Genomic DNA, 22,108 nt, shown 5'->3' on the forward strand with positions numbered 1-22,108 from the left:
CTGTAAAAACACTGTTTCCATGCTTTAAACAGGGGCTTACTCATGCTGTCTTTACTGGAGTGCAGAAAAATGAGGGAGGACTGATGAATGTGATCACAGAAGATCTTGGTCTCAGTTCTGCTAGCTTGTTTTCACTGCTGGAAGGTTCACTGAGCTTTGTTGTGTTGACACCAATAGGGTTCTCAGGGTTACAGTACATTAATGTCTGGGGAGCAACAGGCAGCTCAGGAATCCTGCTTGTGTGGACTGCTTTCTGGGTTGGAGGCTTCAGACTGGAAGCATTTTGAGGCCAGGACCAGGATCAACCTTTTTAATATTGGGTTTTTTTTTTTGGTTTTTTTTTTTTTAACTTAAGAATAGCAGAACTCCAACTCCTGCTGGAGGCTGTTGTTGAACAGAATATCTGATTCATCCACAGGCTGCATTTTTGTGGTCACACTGGAACAATTTTTGGTTTTTGAAGTAGTCAGAAGGAAATCTTGCTATTCTGAGTGACAAAACAAAACCAGCCTAGTTAGCTGAGTTAAGAGGATCTTGTTCATGTGTGTTCTGGTATTGAGGAAAGGTGGATGCATTCTGGTGAGCTCTTAATATAAAATCACAGGATCTGCTGGAGCTGAGCTTGCAGAAATGGATTTTTTCCACATGGTCAGCTGCAGCTCTGAGTAGTGTGGGCAGATCTCATTTAAAATAATTGGGAAGAAGATGTTACAGTCAAAGTGCACCCCAATTTTTATTTTTGATTAATGATCTTTTTGCTTGCTTTGTTTGCAGTACTCAGAAGGTAATTACATGCAAGTTGTTTGTCTATGCAGCCTGTCCAGAGCAGATAGGTGGGACTAACTAATTTACTACCACAAAAACAGGCATGCTTGCAGACTGGCTGGGATGAGTCAGAGGGTTAATGTCACCCAGAGGGTTGGCTTTCAGTGTTTCTGTAAGTCATGCAGGACATGGTTCTGTCCTTGTAATGCTGAGTTGTTGCTTTGCTGGACATTATCCACCAAAAATCTTGCCCTGCGTTTTGGCAGGCTCTGCACTGTGGTTTGATGTCATTTACTCGGTTAGAAAAGGTTATTGGTGGTGGTGGTGTTTTGTTTGGCTTTTCCCTAGGATCTAGAAGCTGATGTCTCAAATAGGATTTTAGTGAAGATACTCAGTCTAATCAAATCAATTCAGAGGTTTGAGAGGCCACTTGGAAGCGATTAATTTTGTCGCATTAGGGGAAAATGATGACTTTGCTACCTCCACCAAGTTCTTTGGTATACCTTTGGGCTAAGCCTGATAAATTCTCTACAATTTCTCAGTGGAGCAAGACGTCTTGCTGTAGTTCTCTTAAAATATTACACAGTTTGTGGGTGTGTCTCACTAGAATTTTGCCTCACAACATCTTTGCATGTCAGTTTTTGTGCTAGCGTATGCTTTAAGCCTCAGTGTTTCCTGAGCAGCTGAGTGAAATGCTGGTGTGGCTGAAACTGTTATATGAAGTAAAATGTTCCATTTGGAGAACCTGAGTGCAGGAAATCTTGGGTCACTTGCAGAATATGTCTGTCTGCTCTAGTGGCGGGGAACTGGGTTAGAGCAGGGAGCTGTGTGCTCTTTCTTGGCCATATCTCAGTCATTTCGCTTGTTGGCGTCTCCCAGCTCCAAAATGAGACTGGCTTGTGTGACTGGGTTGGGCATGTTTTATTTTGGGGGATGTGAGGGAGGGGATTGGCAGCATAAAGTTTGATTTTTATAGATAGCATTTACTGTTGTACATAGGAGCCAAGCCTTTTCTTCCCATCATCAGATACATCTATCATTTTTGTGGGGAGTGTTTGGTACCATTCAGCACTACACAAAAGGCCCTGGGTTTTGGCAAATATCTGAGCTTCATGCCATCTTGTACTCTGATTTTAGGAGAGATTAAAAGGTGAGCAGACAGGCATGGCTACCTGGGGTGGTATATTCTTTACAGCAGCTCTTGGTGAGGGGGTGCCTACATATCCCTGAATGGGAAGTTACCTCCCTGTAATGTTCTGTGTAGCAATTTGCAGACTTGGAAAATACGAAGATTTTATAACTTCTTATTCCTAACTGTTATGAGAGGTTTGCTTTGCATGGGGATATCTCACTTTCTTGTTAGTTCTTCTCTTCCCTTCATCCAGCTTTTGCGATTACAGCACCTAAATGAGGTTCTTTCTTTGCAGGACTGCCCGATCGCCTGGGTGAATGTCATGCTCTTTGACTATAAGGACCAGCTGAAAACAGGGGAGTGCTGCTTGCACATGTGGTCTTCCTTTCCAGGTGTGTCAGGAGATAAAGCTACTGTATTGTTCTGTGTCTTTAGCCTTCTCCACAAAGACAGGAGATGCCCTGCATTCTGCGTTGCTGTCCACTGGGTTGTAGGAGGGGCTGTAATAGTTCAGACGAGCAGACCCAGTACGATTGCTGCTCTGTATTGTGCTGGCACTTAGAGCCTTGCCAAGGTGAAGGCCTTGTTTTGCTTGGCATTGCACGTATGATGTAAAACGTTGCTGCTGTCCTAAAGATGTCATGTATACTTTGCTTGTGAGAGGTCAGGAAAACAAAGTGAGCTGCTCAGGGCCAGACAATGTCCAGTGACAGAGCTGGAAGCAGTCTGTGCTCTGCTTTCTGGGCCAAAGCTTCAGAAGATTAAGTTTCATGGGTTTATGTACTTTGCTTTTCAGATGAGAAAGGGGAACTGCTGAACCCCATGGGCACGGTACAATGCAACCCCAACACAGAAAGTGCAGCAGCCTTGGTCATCTGCTTCCCCAGTGTTGTATCACATCCTGTGTATTACCCATCATTTGAGCAGGTAGGGGACATAGACACTTTTTGGGAGGCACAGAAATTCCCTGGCTTTGCTGGTGGAGGAGCGTACAGTGTCGCTGTCTCATGGGCGGCTGTCGACAGGGACTGAGTACAAGCAAACTTGCTTCATAGATGTTGTTAATTGAAAATTTGACTTTTTCTGAACTAATGGACCTTTGAGTGAATACTTTTCTAAGCTGTGAATTCCTGTGAATTATTGAGGCGAAGCTGCTCTTATAGATGAGCATTTGTTTAAAAAGTGGGTTTAACTGAGCTGCATTTAAACTGCAGTCAGCCTTAGGCATAGGAAGGAAGAGGAATAAAAGGGGAAATGAGTGAAAGCAGACAGCTCCCTCCCTTTCAGCACAGAGTGATAACATGCCGTGTGGTATGGGGATTTTCCATCTGTCGCTGCAACTGGCCAAACACTTAAAGTGGAAGAAGAAATGTGCCCATTACAGGAAAGAAAGGAGATCTGCTCTGCCAAGGACACATACGCATGCTCCCCATGATGCATGTTCTGGCTCGGGAGCTCTAACGGATTGTGCCAATGTGCAAGGGGCTTGGGCAGCTCCGTCTGCTTGGCAAACGCACGATGGTTCTAAGAATCTGGAGTGGCTCGTGCTAGCCTGGAGCTTGGTGACCCAGAGCCCACGTTCATGGGTGTGCAGATGTGCCTTTTTGTGGGGAAGGGCTCATCCCTTCATCCTTGTTCCTACCAGGGAAGGGGCTGTAGGGGCAGTTGGGTTACAGTTCTGAGCAGAGGGGGCCTGCTGAGTGCATTACTTAAACTTGGGCTGTGAGAGGTGTGATTCACTTCTTCAGAGGTGGCAAGTGACTGATCTCTAATGCAGCGTAAATGCCTGAAGTGATGGTGAGCTAGAAGTGCAGAGGAAATGAGGAGCCTTTCTCAGACTCTTTATTTGTGTCCCAGCTGTTGGAGTTGGGGAGGAATGGAGAACAATCCCGTGCTGCACTGGAAGATCCTGAGGAGGTGAGTCTTCTGGCGTTGGTTTTTCAGATGTGTGCAGGCTATGTGCAAGCCTGATCTCATAAATGAAGTTACATGCTTCCACCTTACCCCCAGCTGCTTTTTTCAGCAAACTGGATCATGCCCCAGTCCTACAGGGTCTCTCTGGGCTGAGCAAGTACTCTGAGTTGAGACTGAGCCCTCTATGCTCTTTCTTGTGATTCCCATGAGCAGAAGCTGCAACTGAAGGAGATACTGGAGCGGAGGAGCCACACTGAACTATATGAGCACGAGAAAGACCTGGTGTGGAAGATGAGATACGATATCCGTGACCAGTACCCACAAGCTTTGGCAAAGCTGCTTATCATCACTAAATGGAACAAGCATGAAGATGTTGCCCAGGTGAGAATGCTGGAGTTGGCAGCCCTCTTTCAGTGTGTATGGTTCCTACATGTTGGTTTTGGGAGGCCAGCTTAGCAGGGGATGCTCGGCAGTGCCCCTGTGTGGGTAGGCTTGGCATCACTGAAGCTGAGGAAGTTTTTGTGTTCTCAACCAGTCACTGTGATGTGTGCTGAGTGGTACCCAGCTGAGTTGAGGTTTGGCTCTTCTGGGCTCTGTTTGGCTGTGCGTGCTGTCCCAGATTCCCTGTCAACCAACAGGGTCTTGCTTATTCCTTCTAGCAACCAGAGGCAAGAAAAAAATCTGTTTAATTCACAGCAGAAATAGGATCTGGATTGGATATTCTTAACCGTTAGTTAAGAGACCAGCACAAGCTGCCTTGGGGGGGGTCAGAGGATCTCTTCGACTGAGAAAGTCAGACATCAGTTAGAGAATGGTGTCTGTGCTGCTCGTCCCTCCTTACTTCAAGAGCTTTGACAGGACCTTCTGCAGGTCCCTTTCTAGCCTATGTTGTTATGCTGCAGAAGAGTGCTTCTCCCAAAGAGCTGATTCCACTAATTGTGGAACAGCAAATATAACCCTGCTGTGGAATTGAATGGCTCCTCCTGTCAGCCTTCCTAGAAAGTTTGGACTGATGTGTTTGACCTGGTATCTGCAAACTTGAGGCATCTACAAATAGTGACATCCCCCACCCTGCCCCGGCCCCCAAAGAAGCTGCTCTTCCGTCGGTAGGATTTTAGATTTCTATCCATTGTCATAAACCTTGGTTTGGTTTTGGTTTTTTTTTTTTTTTTCCCTCCTTTTCTCTTACAGATGATTTCCCTGCTTCAGACCTGGCCAGAGTTGCCTGTCCTTAATGCCTTGGAGCTGCTGGATTTTAACTTTCCGGACCGTTATGTTGGTTCCTTTGCTATCAACTCATTAAAGAAGCTGACGTAAGTGTTATCCACAAGGGATATGCGAAGCCGATTTCTATTTATGTTTAGGGCTGCTGAGGGGGACTGTGAACAAGGCTGACAGTCTTGTCTTTACAGTTTTTTTCAAGTACGCTGGTTGCAGTAAAGATAAGATTGTCTTTATCTTTTTCCTTTCTGTCCACAGAGATCATGAATTGTTCCAATACCTGCTACAGCTTGTCCAGGTGCTTAAGTATGAATCCTACTTAGACTGTGAATTAACCAAGTTCCTGCTGGACAGGGCGTTATCCAACCGCAAGATCGGCCACTTCCTCTTCTGGCATCTGAGGTAAAGAGCAAATGTTTTGGGCTTTTTGTCAGTAATCAAGTGAAACCAGCATTTCTTGGTTTCCTCATCGCTTTTATGAAGCGAGAACAGCAAGCATGTCTGTGCATATAGATGCCAGGGTATTTATTTAAAGGCTGGCCTTTAGCTAGTGTCTGCCATCAAAGCACTGGTGGGATTTCCTTACCAAACCCCAAGAACTCCTTGTTTTTACTTTGAGACACTGAATAAGGATTATTCCAGGAGGACACAAAGTTTGTTTGCTACTTTTTTTCTTTTGTTGTTGTTGTGGTGGAGGTGTTTGGATTAGCTTCTGTTTTCAGAATTTATATATGTATACATGTACACACATGCTTGTGAGTTGAAATTTAGTTTGGCCATCCATGGTCCCCTGCCAGTTCTGAGCCATAGGCTCTGAACTGTCCTTGCTCCTTAAGTCATGTTCTCAAAGGCGCGGTGAGTGATTTAGTCACCCAGAAAGATGTCTCATCACTTCAGACAATGTTTTTTTTCTACATCACCTTCTGGGGTGGGTGTGGTTTTTTTTCCCTCCCCAGTACAGAATCTAAACAGCTAATATTCTGCAGCCTCCTTGTGCTGGCATGAATGGGAGAATTAGTCACTCACTGCAGTGAGTCAGAATTGCTTTAGCCTCCCTTCGTCCCCTAGGTCAGAAATGCACGTTCCTGCGGTTGCCTTGAGGTTTGGCCTGATCCTGGAAGCATACTGCAGAGGCAGCACCCACCATATGAAAGTTTTGATGAAACAGGTAAAAAAAAAAAAGCTTTTAGCCATAAGATTGATTTCCCTCTTTGCTTGCAGCTGGTTCTCAGCTGTTAGCTTTTCCAACTTAATGTTATCAGTAATACAAAAAAAAAAAAAAACCCAACCAAAAACCACAACCAGCCCTTTAACCCTGCTCTATTGGTTTTGGCATATCCTACGGAGAGCCTGGAGTTCCCCATCACATGTGACTTTGCTCATCTCTTACTCACCGGCACATGTCCCAGACTACGCTATGTGTCGAGAATGGTTTGAGACGTTCTAAGGCTGCTGTTATTAGAGGAGTTGAATGAGTTACCATTTAGCAGGAACTGGTCACAATGGGCTGGCTGATTCACAGCAGTGCACTCTTTCCTTCAGTTGCTGTGTGGCTGTAATCCTGCTGTCTACCTACTCTCTAAAACCTCTCTATTATTTATTGAGGATCGCCGTACCTAATTCCTGTATACGCGAAGTGGTGCCTCAGATCTGCCCACAAACCAGTGCTGCTTCTGCTTTCAAAACTGAGTGGCACTTTTGCATAACCAGAACTCCCCAAAGGCAGGGGGAGGGCAGGGGCTATAGGTCTCATCCTCACTTTTGTAGGCAGTGCACCTCACTTATTCCTTTTGTGCTTGCTAACGTGCATTATTCCTGGTGCAGGCCCAGCACAATATCCATAATTGATTATGGATCCCCCTCAAGCAGATACTACTAAATTTGTTTGGTTGCAACGCGTGAAATTGCCACAAGTTGAAAAAGAAGTTGAGATACAACCAAGGCTTACGTTATACAGTAAATTTTAATAGTTTTAAAACTTTCTCCAGGCATTTTGTATTTGTTAACCCTGTTCCATCCCTCTGTTTTTCAGGGAGAAGCACTCAACAAAATGAAAGCTCTGAATGACTTTGTTAAAGTGAGTTCTCAGAAGGCCACCAAGCCTCAGACCAAGGAGATGATGCATATGTGCATGAAGCAGGAAACTTATCTTGAAGCACTTTCCCACCTCCAGTCCCCCCTGAACCCCAACATTATCCTTGCTGAAGTTTGGTAAGGAAGAGAGCTGCATCTCTTAATTTGTGCCGCAGGCTTTAGTCAGCAGTAAAGCCAGGCTCCCGGTTACCCCAGGGTCCTCTTTCTCGTGGAAGACACCGGTCTGTTAGCATTTGTGGATGCTGTTGAACGTGCAGCGTAGAAGGTCGCTTTTTTAACAGATGGAACCTCTGATGGTAATGTTTTCTTTATTTCCTCTAGTGTGGATCAGTGCACCTTTATGGACTCCAAAATGAAACCTTTATGGATTGTGTTTAATAATGAAGAGACGGGTGGAGGCGGAGTGGGTATTATTTTTAAAAATGGAGATGGTAAGTCTTTAAAGGATGTGTTTGTGGAGAGTGGGGCTCAATATGGACCATTAAGATGTGTAAATGAGGACCAAAAACGTGCTTGCATTTTTTTTTTTTTTACAGTAATCTGGAGAGATAATAAACTCTCCTCTGTATTTCACTTGCTGCCCACTTCCTTAAGATTTTAGCACAGTAGTGACTGGATACCCCTGCACAGTAAAAAGGAACCTGCAGTGAGGTCTGAAAGAGCAGTCCAAGCTTTGTAGGGCTGGAGTGGCTGCTGCTCACTGTTGTGTCTGGACAGATGTTTTCGAAAGGGCTCCATTGACTGCTGTGGGAAGAGCTTTGGCAAAGAGAAGTAGCATTTACCTCCATTAGTACAGTCACGTCTGAGTTAAGGGATAGAGCGTGGTGGCTTTCCACTATTGCTGCGCTAGTAAGCATTGCTTTGTGCTGACATTCTTTACTAGCCAGAGCTAGCAAGTGGCAAACATGGCAAAGGCCCCTCTAGCAGCCTGCTTGCAAGAGCACGAAACGAGGGGAGAATGGGAGGTACTCATGACCCTTTTTACCTTTGTAATGCTGCGCAGATCTTCGGCAGGACATGCTGACTCTGCAGATGATCCAGCTGATGGACATCCTGTGGAAGCAGGAGGGCCTGGACCTGAGGTGAGTGATGAGCACACAGTTGTCCTACTGCAATGATAAATCATGAGTGGTGAGGCCATTTCATCTGCAAGCTTATTTTGTCCCTGACGGGTCTGTCTAGTATTCTGTGAGCAGCTAGTCAGGTGGTGTGGTACTGAGGAGCAGAAACACAGAGTAGGTATGGAGTAGGTATGGCAGATGAGGGAAAGCTTAGAAGTCAACACAACCCAGTTCTGGGCAAGATTTCAGTGGAAGGGTTTCTTTCATCTCTGCAGGATGACCCCTTATGGCTGCCTCTCCACAGGAGACAAGACTGGACTGATAGAAGTAGTCATGCATTCAGACACCATCGCCAACATCCAGCTGAACAAGAGCAACATGGTGGCCACTGCAGCCTTCAACAAGGATGCACTGCTGAACTGGCTAAAATCCAAGAACCCGGGGTAGGTGGGCTTACCTCTTACTTAGTGCTGCTTTACTGCTTCGTCTTAGCTGGAGACATTTCTGCTAATTTTTTTCCTTCAGTTATGCGTATTTCCAAGCTGTCCCATGATACCTATGGCTGCTTCAGTGCCTGGCACACTGGAAGGCATCATGTGGATCTGTATGGGTCTTGAGCAAAAATGGAGGCATCTGGGTTACTGTTGGCAAGCTTTGTTCGAAATTTGATAGCTTAAGGTAGCACTGTCCACAGGTTGGATCAAAACCTTGAGCTTCGCATTGGTCCTGTTACTTTCTCTGATGCAGCAGAGCACCAACAGGAATCATTTTCAAAGCCCACTTCATCTTTTGGATCTATGGAGATCTAAAAATAAGTTGATTTAGTTGAGGCTAAAACATTTTCGTTGAGATTGCAGACACAACCGTAGGCAGACCTCTCCAATTACAGGCAGTTGCTATTCCAACTAGTTTCTGTAAAGCATGGATGGGAGTACTGCCTCTGGAGAGCACCACAGAAATTCAAACATGCGATTCCCTTACCTTCTCCTGCAGGTTTGTGTGGGAGAGGCTGTTAAAACAGCTTTCGCAGTGGTGAAGTACTGCTGTAATGTAAAATTCTCTTTCAACCTTTTTTTCACCCTCTTTAGCGACGCATTAGAACACGCTATAGAGGAGTTCACTCTTTCCTGCGCTGGGTACTGCGTGGCAACATACGTGCTGGGGATAGGCGACCGGCACAGCGACAACATCATGATCCGGGAAACTGGACAGGTATGGGGATTGACTGCTGCTGGTGGCGTGCTGGACAAGGGGCGCGAATGCTGCTTAGCAATGGACAGACACCTCCCAGTGCAATCCTGCTGCTGAGGACTGTACCTCCCCTTCCAGCCGAGAGGCAGGCTGGACAAATATTCTCAATAGCTTCTGTCATTAAGAGGGTAAATACAGTTTTATAATTTGAATTGCAGTTCTGTGAGCATCACTGCCATCGGCTGCTGCTGTTAATATGAACTTTGAAATTACAGTGGAGCTATTTGCATCTCTCAGACCCAAAATTGTCTGCAGATGCAAACTCAAGCACTGTGCTATCAGGCTGAAGATTTACTTGGCTTCAGCAGAGGCACAAATGGCTTGTAGTTGCTAGGTAAGATCCTAAGTTACTTACCTAAGCTGATGTATTTATAGTTTTCCTCCTAAAAAAAAAGCTACGTGTTTTTGGTTTGTTTTTTTTTTTTTTAATGAATGCAAGTGGTCAGGATGGTTTTAATTTCACATTGATACCTGTACTGATTTCTTTACTTCTTTATTCCACAAGGATAACTACTACAGTTTATATCTTCTTGCATGCTGTTTGGAAGACAAAGGGCAAAACTAAGAAAAAGAAAGCCCCTTGTTAATAGGACATGTACTAAACTTTGGTAAAGGGGGAAGTCTAAGCTATCTTTCTTGTTTAATTGTGAATTCTGCAAAGCCTAAAACACCCCTGTGCTGCACAGCGCAAGGGGAGGCTCCTGCGGGTCCAGGGAAGTCAGCTAGTTAGTCAATATTTCAAAGTAAGTTGGCTGCTGATGTTTTGAAACTTGCATCTCTCAGGCACGCGCAACCGCCTGCCTGCACTGTTTCTGTGTAGCATCCCCCTCCTCTACATCTTATTCCCTTAAGTCGAGCAGTCCTGATCAAAGAAACCGAGTAGTGCCGTTGTTTTGGGGTCACAGCAGGGACAGAGACACTGCCATTTGCTGTCACTAGCAGCAGCCCTTATCTAGGACTGCCTATTCTCATTTAAAAAGTGCTGGGCAGGGAGCTTTACAAAACTGTTTCTGCAGAGCAGAGGCCGCTCAGTTATTGCCCACTTGGGGGAGCTGATGCCCTGGGGTGCAGGGCGCTGGGGTTTGTGTATCCAGGGTTCACAGCAGCTCTGCCAAACACCATAGTGGGCAAGGTTCTGCACAGGAGCCTCCTTCCTGTCCCTGCACTGGTGGGGCAACAATTTTGCTGTGCTTGGTATTTAAAAAAAAAAAAAAAGAGGAGAGAAAGCCTTACCTGAGCAAGCAATACTTTGTAGGAACTTCAAACCAGGACATCATCTTTCCACCCGCTGTCTGTGACGGCAGACTGCACTGGTAGGGTGCCCATTGTAGTTCTCTTTCTGCCTCTACCAGTGACACACTAAGGCTTTATAAAAAAATGGAATTTCTTCAGATGTACCACGTATTGAAGAGATAAGTACCTTTCCCATCCTATCCACCATCTAATTGCAGTAGAGAACATCTTGGCAAAGAAATATTGCCCCTTTTCCCAAAGGGTGCCACGGGAGAGGTCACTTTTCTCCCTTCCAAAATCCTATGGTCAGTATCTTTTGAATGCAGTAACTGTGAAGAGAACTCAAATAGATACTGTTCTGAAAAGAATTCTTTTTTCTCCATTTATTTCCAGCTGTTCCATATCGATTTTGGTCACTTCTTGGGGAACTTCAAGACTAAATTTGGTATTAATAGAGAACGAGTTCCTTTCATCTTAACCTACGACTTTGTGCATGTCATCCAGCAAGGGAAAACTAACAACAGCGAGAAGTTTGAAAGGTAAGTGTTAGCAGTTAAACTTGACTTAAGCTTTTTAAGCTCTGAATTTTCAGAATTTATTTCCACCAACTCTGTGTAGCCTATAGCTGTCTATACACTTGAAAGTAAATAAATTATTATCTGCATGTGAAAGAAGGTGACAGAGCTTGGTGCAGACAGCAGGGTTCAGGCTAAGAGATAGTCTTGCTTTATCAAATGGTAAAGCCTGGTGTCTGCATTCCTCTGCCTCATCTTCCTTTCTGAACAGATTCAGGGATTATTGTGAAAAAGCCTATATGATTCTGAGGCGCCACGGTCTCCTCTTCCTGCACTTGTTTGCACTGATGAAAGCTGCTGGCCTGCCAGAACTCAGCTGCTCTAAAGACATTCAGTATCTAAAGGTAAGAGAAGCAGAGCACAGTTGTGGTTAAAACTGAATCTTGTAGCTCAGTGAGGAGGAAGAGTTTAGAGTGGAAGGGCAAATTCTTTCTTACAAGCAAATTAGCTCCAAAAACTGTGATTAGATGACCAATGTTCACGTGCAGGACATCAGAAATGCCAGATATTGGTGCTCAGTATGTAACTTCAGATTTCTCAGCACAGAGGCAGTAGGTACCTCATAGAACCCGCTTCTGGGGAATGATTAAAAAACCCAACGCTTGCTCTTTGGGTGTGCATCATTTCCTATTCCTAGCTTGCCTCTTAAATTATAACAACCTAGCTCAGGCTGACTGAAAGAGTAGGATGCATGTATAAATCAGAACGAAAGAAACCTCGTGCATCCATGGTAACTGTTTAAAAACAATTACTGGCTACTTGTTTCCTACTCAGTGCTCCTTTCAATGGAGTAATTTCTTAGTAAGTAAACATCTTAGCAGTTGAGCAGTTAATTGTTCAGTTGCACTTTCAGTGAGGGTACACTGATTTCCGCCTCTGCCCTTCAGGATTCCCTAGCTCTCGGGAAAACAGATGAGGAGGCACTGAAGCACTTCAGGCTCAAGTTTAATGAAGCCCTGCGAGAGAGCTGGAAAACCAAAGTGAACTGGCTGGCACACAATGTATCCAAAGACAACAGGCAGTAGGCCAACATCCACCTGCACGCTTGCTCCAAGAGAATGTAATACCTGCACTGCGTCCAGCAACCGTGGGCAGGTTTTTAAAGACTGATGAATGTTGCCGTGTTGAAGATCTCTCACCTGCGTTCCCAGCGATCAGACATTTCTGCATGACTGCAAAATTGTTGGACTGTCATCAGCCACATACTCATGTCTGCTGTAGATCTTTGGGGGACAAGGGAGAGACATGAGGCAATAAAAATACTGCCTACAGTGAAAGGTAGGTAGATGTACTGTACCCTTCAGAACTTGTTAAGCTTCAGCCATGTCTTCTAAGGGAAGAGTTCAGGCAGTTACAACATCCTTCCAGTGCGTTCATGTGTATAGTGCTATTTTCTTGAAAATTTAGCTGAACACTGAGAACCTACCGTCCCTGTAGTTCTTATACTATGGCCAGTCTTCTAGGTCCCCACCATTACAGCTCAGAGGCATTAACTTCACCACCTGATTGCTCCTGCTACGCTGTTTCAGTGTATGCCAAGGTACGTCAGCTTAAATCACCACCGCTGAAGCCGACTTGGACGAATTGTTTTCCTCTGCATTGTGACAGGGTAAAAATACCCCTGCTGTGGTTGTACTTTTTCTCTGCTACAGAGGCCAAAGTGTTCTGAAACTGAACTGGAACCCAGCTGTTGCTGTCAAAAAACTGATGGCATGAGAACAGGCTTGGATTGGCCACTGGCTTAGGTGTTTTTGTTGGCTTTAGTAAATCAGACTGTAGCTGAGCCTCAAGCAATTCCTGGGCTTCTGCCTTTATTCTGGTTTTAAGCCTGAAAACAGTAAGATGGCTTTTTCAAAACTGGCACCTAATAGTGGTTGCCACAAGTACCTCCTGTTGGGGTACGTTAGATCCGGGTTCCTGTACTATGTGCGCGCTGGGACACAACACTGTAATTCCAGTGTCAGCTGGGACAGATGGTACCATTCTGTGCCCAAGTTACTGGGCCAGTCTGCCTTCCTGGGTAAGGCTAGAGGAGTGGATTTAACACTGAAACACTTACAGTAATTTGTATCATGTCAACTCTTTTATCTTATTGCAAAGAAGTTCCCTGTTCCTTTCCGTGCTCTTCCTCCTTTCAACCCTGCTGGTACCTAAATCAGGACAAAGTGTCTACTCCAGCCGCCTCCTGTTCTCGCTGCTGCCTCAGCCTCCTTCCCACGCAGAAGCTGCCCCATCTCCCACAAGGTGCTGTAATCCATCCCCTATTTCTGTTCATGTGTCATATTTTTGTCTCCAGCTGGTGTCCTCCCCTGGTGAGCTGTTCTGAGCACTGGTGGTGCACAGGGACAGATGAACAGGAGCCACTGCTGCTACTCAGTGCCTCACACGAGCATCACGCAGGTCAGGCTGGAAGTTTGGTGGAGGAGCCTGCTTAGCACTTGCTCTCTCCAGCAGCTCCCTGGAGTCCTTCCTTCGGCCTCCCAGTGTTCTCCACAACATCTGGTTCCTACTGAGGTGCTATCACTCCTGCCTCTTAAGGACTAGCATAGTCTAATTTTCAAGACACCTCTGAAGCTGAATTCTTCTTTTACGCACAGAACTGTTTTTTAAACTCTTTTACTTACTTATGTAGGTAAAAAAGTTGTTACAGGCATTTCAGATCCTGTTTCTCAAGTGACAGGAGAGGCCTGTCTTGTCAAATGATGGACTACGCTTATGTAAGTTTAGCTTTCATGATTTGTTTAAAACTCCCACAAAAACAGTAAGTTTAGGACAGAGACCAAACTTGCCTGCTTATTCTTAATAAATCTTCCCTGTTATGGGATAAATTTTATTTGATAGTATTTCTGCATCCAGCAGATAGATACAACTCATTCCTGACTTTCAGCTCTTTATTTTTAATAGTTTAAAATCGAGTACCCCTCTACTTTACTTTAATATGAAAAGAACAGTCCCCAGTACTGGCTGTGGAAGTCCACTTTTTTTTTTTTAAGATGAGAAGTTAAAATATATTTGCTTTTCATCAGCTGCACAGCTAACTTAACACTGCCTTAAAAAAAAAAAAGAAGTAACTTTTGCCCTAAGTAGAAACGGGCAGTAGTAGGTAACACTGGGTTTGGTCAGTGACTGGAGGGTGAAACCCCTTTAACGGACCCTTCCCTCCGCGCCTGCACACACACAGATAGTAGCAGATCACCGTTGAGTGTTAGCTCTTGCTGATCTGAAGTAAGTACTGGCAGTTTCTTTTCATAAATGCTGTGATGCTATGAAGTTGATTCTGTACTGGTTTGTATACATTAATATAAAGCAGGCTAGCTCTGAGAGCGCCTGTTACTGGAAGAAGCCGTGACGTAGAAGACAACTCACTTTAACTTGATATAACCCCTGCAGCTCCCCCTTTCCTACACCTTTCAAATGATACCGGATGTGCCTGCGAAGTGGCCAGACCATTTCAAGATCAAAAAGCCTGTACCCTTCCAAGTGATCCAAGTTAGTTATTAACACATTCCTCTAACAGTTCTTAGTTCATAAACGGCTTATTAGGGTTGGAAGGGACCTTGTAAGGTCATCTAGTCAACCCCCAACCCCCCCCTGCAAGGAGGAGGGGACATCATATTGTCTTCATATTGTTTAATAGTAAGTAGTATTGAAAGTATGTTTGCAGCAAGGAATTGTTTCCTCTGTGCTACAAACCCTATCAGCTAGAACCAACAGCTAGCTTTGTGTGTTTGACTGTAACACGAGTGAAACAACTGGCTAGATGCGTACAAACCCATGTCCAGGAACTAGAACATCCTCTCCCCTGGAGCCACCACTCTAGAGCTGCTGCTACTGCTAGAGATCAGACCAAAAGAAGCTTCCCCTGTTGTCCTCTGTGAAAGACAAACTCACTGCAAAATGCTAAGAATTAGGAGAACCCCATCAGTGAAAGTGAGTATTACTCACAGTTTTCTTCAACTGAACAGCAGAGATAGTGGTCTCAGGTTTCAAATTAATTCTCAAAACAGTGAATCCATCTTTGCAATTAAAGTGTAGTATTATGAAACTGAACTGGTCAACAAATAATGAGAGTAAACCATCACACACTGGGGTTTTCCAGCTGTTTTAAGTAAGTATTGTAAGGATCATTTTCCTTTCCCATGCCAGATTATACAGCCTCGTGCTTCACAGGCTAAGAGGGTGCTGGGTGTCACAATTCAAATTAGGCGTAGGAAGATAATAAAACTATCATCTTACATCTAATTAAAAAAAACTAGCACATTACTATAAGGACTTGGACAAACACAGAACTCCATGGGGTAGCAGGTTACCCTGTGTCAGCTGCTCTACCGCAACAGACAGCCAGTCTCTGCTTTCACAGCACGATGCTGCTGTACCCCAGCTAATGGTGTGAGAGAACAGACGAATATTGCCATTTCCTTCCTTATTAAACTAATCTACAGCACCAGAAGTACACAAAAATATCAGGCCACAAGCAAGCTAAGATGCACTGAAACCACAACCACCTGTCAGTGGTTTGTACGCTTGTGGAAGGGAAGAAACGTACTACAGGTCTGTAGACGTAACAGCCGTTCTCACATTGCCACACAGTGACCATCCAGGATCCTGCCTGGCATAATGCTGCGACGCAGTTTTACCTCACAGGTTCCTTAGGTCCTTGGTTTGCAGGCTCACAGCCGTTCATACCTTCAGCCGCTGGTTTGGTAGTGTATCCAGAGAAGTCCAGCCCTAACATATGTTTACAGAAGTACAAAAGCAGCAGTGGCTCCTGTCATCTGTCCTTCACCTTTAGAAGTGCAATAAAGCAAAGTTGTATCAGTGCAAACGGCAAGAACTGAGCAACTCCAAAGGTGTTTCTCCATCCAGCACGGGTTTACAGAGAGCTTACCAAGTCTAGAAAATTGACTTACCTACAATTATTAAAAACATCAGTGGCTCACTAAGTGGACTTTCTTCCTTGTACAGCACTGGAACAGCATCTTGGCTGGAACTCTGATGGCTCTGTGAGGTCAAAGAGCCTTTGACTCCAGATCTACAAAGCAGCAGCTCACCTGATAGTTTTCAGCAAGTTGACTTGTACTGAAGGTTGAAACTTAAATCACTTTCAGAGACAGTACATTTCACTATAAATAAAAACCTTCTGATTTTATAAATATGCTCAAAGTGATCCCCCTTTCTATTTATTTAGAGATGTTTCTGTGATTATTTTTTTTAACTCTGTACAAACTGATTGTGCTTATTCTGTTGCCTTCTGAAAAAGATGTATTTTTTTAAGCCAAACCATGGTTCTGTAAGAAGAGAATGTTTACATCTTTAACTTTTCAGTTGCTTTAGGTACATGTTTTGTAAGTCAAAAAATAATAAAATTATTGATAAATTGTACACATATGCTGTGAGAGTCTTTCTATGCTTGAGAGATCAATTAAAACAAACCAAAGCTCTCCTGCCACCAGCAGAGGCAAATTAACACTGTTAATACAGTTTGATTCAACTTCGGTCCATTAATAAGAAATAAATGCAAACAACCTTTAGAACCAGAAATTTATTGTAGCTTATAGACTTTCCAAACTGACCTGTTACCAATATACACATCTGAAAAGTTATACCCACAGTGGCTACAAACCGCATCAGGACATTTACAGCCTTTCAGAATTACCGTTAAGCCATGATCAGTTTTGGTCTAAAATACAGCAGCTACAGCAACAGTATATGGAAGGATAAGTCTTCTACACATTAACACAGGACAACTGTCAGACATAAGTTAAAAGTTTCCCAGTTTACTTAAAACTAGCAGTTATATTACCACGTAAGTAGTCAAAACCATTTCCCCGTTTTAGAAATCTAAAATTTTACATTAAAAAAAAAAAAAACAAAAAAACAAACCAAAACCCCCAAAAACCAGTAAGCTAGTTGTGTGTGTTCTCCTCCCTGCTTCCAGGTCCATCTGCTATTGTAAAAGGCACTCCACAGCCCAGCGTTCCCCCGGATAAAGCCCACCTTTACATCCCAACACACAGCACTAGGTGAGAAGAGGTCTGCTCTGAAAACCAAAACTGTAGAAACATTTGCATCAGTCCTTATCTTTTACCTCTTTGAATTATGACTCTTTGTGCCCCATCCTTGAGCTTCCTTGTTGCTCCTCTAGCACGCTTACCCAGCTGCGTACTGGCCACCGCTAACCAACCTGCTACGAGACGAGTGGTCTGTGCACCTAGAGCACAGGCAGACTACATGCAAGATCAAAAACTGGAACTTTGCTTACCGTGCTGAGGAGTGGGGGAGTCCTACTCTTCTGCTACAAGCAAAACAGGTTACTCTTTAATCCACCTCCAAAAATAAAAAACTCAAGTAAGCAGATATTCATTATTCAAGGCTCTGCATTAAGACAAAAAAAAGAAAACAAAACAAAACAAAAACAAAACCAAGACCTGCCTTACAAAAAAACTAGCACTCTCCCTCCTGGGGTCATAACTTCCTTGTCGTACCTTTCAGCTAGTTCTTCAGAAAAGTCCTTTGCAATTCCAAGTCAGAACTCTGATCAGAAACAACCAAACCCATCAGGACTTGGAATAACATGAACACGATTCCCAAGGGTTTCTGGTTGGATAGTTTATGCTCTAGTTTTTCACCAGCAGGAAAACACAATGACTAAGTGTAAACAAAGGCTTCACACACCAACAGTCCCAGTCACTGTACAAGGGCTACAGGGAATGAGCAGGAGTGTGGAATAGAACTGGTACCAGCTATGCCCCAAACTCTCCCACTGCCAAACTGGAAAAACAAAACAGCCAAAAAAAAAAACCAAACAAACCAAAACCAAAACCCAAAATCCTTGTCTATGTAGACTGGTAGCCAAGGTGCGCAGGTACACAGGTCTCAGGCTTTCCAGCTTCAGATACCAACGTAACAATCAGGCAACAAAATGAATAATCCACCCTGTCAGCAGCACCAACAGACCATCATTGTGCTACAGGCAGCCTCACTGTAATTAACAGGAGCTGTGGCAACACACCACAGTAACAGCACACTAATCTGCCCACCATCCAAGTAGTATTTGTTCCCAATAATTTAAAAGCCCATATGCCAAGACTTAATTGGAGAGAAAAAAAAAAAGAAAAAAAGAAAACAACCAACTGTATTGCACAGGGCAGTTGAATCTCTGCACAGGTTCCTAAAGCCTTTACAATTTCTCACAAGCTTGCATGTTCCCTCTGCAAAAATAAAGGAGATTAAAGAAAAGGAAAGCAAAATTAAAGAAAAAACAGAGTGGGGCAAGAGCAAACATGGCAGTCAAGGCCAGTGACACTGCATTACTGAAACATCTACACTAGGTAACGGTGCCCGTGCTCCTGCTGCAGTACTATGAGACTTGTAATATTTCATGCTTCATGATTTTTTTACTGTAGCATGTTTTAAACCCCAATCCCTGTTTTCACTACCACAAATGACATAATTACATAATTCCGATATATTTACAAAATATTAAAAAGTCTGTTAATCTTCTACATATTAACCTCATTCTGCCACTTTACACATGCACTAATTTGGGGAAAAAAAATTAAAAGAAATCAACAGGCTGAAATGAGCAGCTTTACCCTTTGTCAACAAGCAATCTTTGCATTTTTTAGAAAGAGAAAGAGGAACAAAGCCAAGTTTGTTTCACTGAGCAAAAAAAGTTCAGAAATTCATGTGCAATGGCTACAGATCTGTAGAGTCACTTAGCTGAGATGACACGAAGAGAAAAGTGCAAGGTGGTTCCTCACATAGCGTAAAAAAAAAATCCAGTCACTGAGGCATGGCTGAAGGAAGAGGTGCTAACTACAATTCTAGAAACAGCATTAGGAACTAACCGACGTAACACAAACACTGGGATGTGTGGGGGTTGAATCTACTGGCCAGAATGACTTTTTTTTTTTTCCTTTTTTTTTTTTTTTTTTAAACACCATGAATCCTTGGTAACAATGGAGTGTATTACAGTGGAGTCTTCTAGAGCAGAAACAAAGACAAAGGGAACAGCTAGAATCAATAACTGAGGGTGGAGTCATCCCATTCCAGCTGTTGCTGTCTATTAACATTTTGTTGGTCCTCCTCCTGCTCTCCCTCTTCCTCCTCACTGCTTTCAGACTCTGCGCTAGTGATGTCATCTTCTTCTCCATCTTCGCTTTCTTCCTCTTCCTCCTCCTCTTCCTCTTCACTGCTGTGTTGATCCTCATAAGTCTGTTAAAACAGAAATCAGCTGTTGATATCATACTGGCCCAAATTATTTTTATTCTTTTGAATTCAGGCACATGGCACGACATTGAGGAAGAAATACTACAGATTCCTGATGGGTTTAGATGGTCAGCAGTCATTAGGCAACCAGAAAAGAAAAAGGAAGTAGCGCTCTTTAAAATAGCTCTGTAACCGTGCTGTCAATCCTATCGCACTAAACAAACTAATTCTGAAGTGTGATCCAGTACTTCAAATTCTACCGGGAAAGGATCTTTCAGTAGAATCACACATAGTATTAAGGTTGCACATCTTTCTTGTTTCTGGTTTTCTAAAAATCCAGATGTCAACCACAGCACAAGGAAACCACACACAGATGTTTCGACAATAAATTCTTGCAGCTTTGGCAAAAAGCTGATCACTGTTAAGGTAGCGTACAGCATGATAAACACTACGCTGGACACTTGTAAAACCCAATTATGTATCATGAAGCTACAACCCATGCAAGATCCCAAATGAAACTGCTCCTGGGATTTGTCACTTTTAAAAATTCACAATTCATGTCTTTACTCCGTGTTCTGTGGTCCGTTTTGCTCTACCACTCGATGTACAATCACAGCCATTACCACTGGGAAAGGGCCGAGACAGCAGCTTTACCTCCATGGGGTTCACAGTGATGGTCAAAGCAGAGTCATCCCAGTCCATCTCATTTTCCTTTCCGGTGTCCTGGTCACGCATTGTTCTCTGGTGTGCAGCTCGGATTCGGAACACTCCCAGAATAATCATAAAAACCAGGAAACTGACACAAACTACAATCACAACAGTGGCTGTACTTGGAACAACTGCAACAAGAAAATAAAGAGAATTTATTAGATGATACTGATAAGTAACATACAACGCTAATAAGTAGTCCTCTCTTCCCATCACCTGCAAGAGAGAAATGGCTTTATACAAATATATGCAGCTACAGAAAGTTTGTCTAAGGCCACTTAAAAAGTCAGTTGGAGAGTAAGAACTAAAACTTAGCTCCTTAAATAGAATTACATCCACCCAAAGGACTGACAACACATGGACAGCAGACTCCACCACACACAGACTCCTCTCTAAAATGCCTATTTTTCTTCCTCTCAACATCCTACCGTGCCAAATTAATATAATTAAAACATAAAGGACAGATACCACGACTCATCAAGGGAATAACCCTGCAGTTATTTCCTCACGCCATTCAGAAGAAATAATGTCCCAATTCCTCACAGTCCTTTATCTAGGTCTTACAGTCCCTCCAAGACCAGCACACCTCCCATTTTCCAATGCACACCCACCAACAGAAAGCTCTCCTGTTGGCAAGATATCTCCTAGGTGTCTGGTAATCCAGTCCTCCCAGTCTGGGCAAAAGCAGAACAGGACCAGTTAGCTGCTTCAATATTAGTGCAACACACTGGTTTAAAATCTGGGATAAAACCTCTCCACAGCAAGAAGCCTCTGTAACAGTTTAATGGCAGAAAAAAAAAGCCAGCTGAACTTCAGTGACTGAGATTTCTTACCTGAAAACGGATGAGGGTTAGCCAAGTTGTGACCAGAGAGATCAACAAACGTGTGATGCACTGGATGAACAAACTGCGGCTGTGCAGCTATGTGATTAGCATGTTCAACGGGGTTAGCTGTGTGGATAACATTCACCTAGGAACAAAAAGAACATGTTCAACTCCAAAAATGCAACAGTTTACTTCTTAAGAGATAGAAAGAAAGCAAAAGGGAAAAAATAAAGAAGAAGAAAATCTGTTTCCCAGAGCAGGCATTCAATCCTCCTTCAGCACAGCAATGGTTTGGCTCAGGGGACAATCATCCCAATCAGTAGCTCCTCATATGTTACAATTCCTTGCCACAAACCCCTTCAGTTTCACAGCTCTCAGATCTCTTTTTAGTTCGTCTGTGTACAGACCCCAGTATTTCAGAATAAAACAGATAAAAGCAGTTTATCATCAAATTTGGTAGCCAGCCATTTAAATCCCAGAGTAACAGTATATATAAACACATAAATTATATTTTCTTCATTCCTATCTTTTCTTATTCTGCTGTATATCTTCAGCTAGCAACAAAGAAATAAAATCTGTATTACAGTGAAAGGGTTAAGAAAGAACTGATCTTTAAAGTTTAACCCACACTTTGTACAGCTGGCTTTCAGGTACAACTGCAAGCTCCTCATTTGCACAGCATATTTCCTGTCTCTTTGCCAAACAAGCAGAGCTAAATACACCCCTGCTGTGGTGGAACACTGTGATAGAGGGTACCTGACCAGGTGCACAACAGGCAGAGAGCACGTTTGCTACCGAACAAGGAAAGGGTTTGCAGTTCAACAGTTTGGTAAGATCCCAACTCAAACTCACAGAGTTTCCTCAGGAAACAAAACCACATTACTTAATAAAAAAAAATTTCTATTCTGCGACACAAGAGGCTCCTCAGCCCACCAAAACCACCCAACTAGTGGTAAATACAATTAAATGTACTATTATCTCTTTGGTCAGCTTTAAAATGTAGAAATTCAAGCTGAACAATGCAAAGATACATGACCGTTCCTCTCAATATAAATAACTTTGCATTCCAACACCTGAAATTTTAGTGCCCTTTGTATTATCTTCTGCTGTACTTCCATA

The 22,108-nt window shown here is 43.5% G+C and overlaps 2 protein-coding genes across 6 annotated transcripts in view; one reads left to right on the forward strand and one right to left on the reverse strand.

The window, feature by feature from the left end:
• Positions 1 to 13,310, forward strand: part of PIK3CD (phosphatidylinositol-4,5-bisphosphate 3-kinase catalytic subunit delta) — a 28,629-nt gene extending 15,319 nt beyond the window's left edge. The window contains exons 1-16 of one of the 2 annotated variants that reach the window (XM_086764505.1): positions 1,863 to 1,915; positions 2,193 to 2,289; positions 2,694 to 2,824; positions 3,755 to 3,814; positions 4,025 to 4,192; positions 5,003 to 5,124; positions 5,291 to 5,434; positions 6,101 to 6,200; positions 7,065 to 7,243; positions 7,448 to 7,557; positions 8,130 to 8,208; positions 8,463 to 8,630; positions 9,276 to 9,399; positions 11,065 to 11,210; positions 11,458 to 11,590; positions 12,134 to 13,310. In XM_086764505.1, coding sequence (XP_086620631.1) covers positions 2,220 to 2,289; positions 2,694 to 2,824; positions 3,755 to 3,814; positions 4,025 to 4,192; positions 5,003 to 5,124; positions 5,291 to 5,434; positions 6,101 to 6,200; positions 7,065 to 7,243; positions 7,448 to 7,557; positions 8,130 to 8,208; positions 8,463 to 8,630; positions 9,276 to 9,399; positions 11,065 to 11,210; positions 11,458 to 11,590; positions 12,134 to 12,271 — 1,872 coding nt within the window. In that variant the 5' untranslated portion in view covers positions 1,863 to 1,915; positions 2,193 to 2,219 and the 3' untranslated portion in view covers positions 12,272 to 13,310. Of the gene's footprint in view, positions 1 to 1,862; positions 1,916 to 2,192; positions 2,290 to 2,693; positions 2,825 to 3,754; positions 3,815 to 4,024; positions 4,193 to 5,002; positions 5,125 to 5,290; positions 5,435 to 6,100; positions 6,201 to 7,064; positions 7,244 to 7,447; positions 7,558 to 8,129; positions 8,209 to 8,462; positions 8,631 to 9,275; positions 9,400 to 11,064; positions 11,211 to 11,457; positions 11,591 to 12,133 lie in introns of those variants that run through there. The other variant, XM_086764504.1, reaches the window with a different exon arrangement.
• A 3,459-nt stretch (positions 13,311 to 16,769) lies between these two features.
• CLSTN1 (calsyntenin 1) overlaps positions 16,770 to 22,108 on the reverse strand; it is a 39,507-nt gene continuing 34,168 nt past the window's right edge. For all 4 annotated transcript variants that reach the window (XM_086764437.1, XM_086764435.1, XM_086764436.1 and 1 more), the window contains 3 exons: positions 20,999 to 21,134; positions 20,112 to 20,296; positions 16,770 to 19,463 (listed from right to left, as the gene is read on the reverse strand). In XM_086764437.1, the coding sequence (XP_086620563.1) occupies positions 19,269 to 19,463; positions 20,112 to 20,296; positions 20,999 to 21,134 (516 nt within the window). In that variant the 3' untranslated portion in view covers positions 16,770 to 19,268. The remainder of the gene's footprint in view (positions 19,464 to 20,111; positions 20,297 to 20,998; positions 21,135 to 22,108) is intronic.

The sequence above is a fragment of the Chlamydotis macqueenii genome, chromosome 21 (genome assembly GCF_036417535.1).
Source record: "Chlamydotis macqueenii isolate bChlMac1 chromosome 21, bChlMac1.mat, whole genome shotgun sequence".
Lineage (NCBI taxonomy): Eukaryota > Metazoa > Chordata > Aves > Otidiformes > Otididae > Chlamydotis > Chlamydotis macqueenii.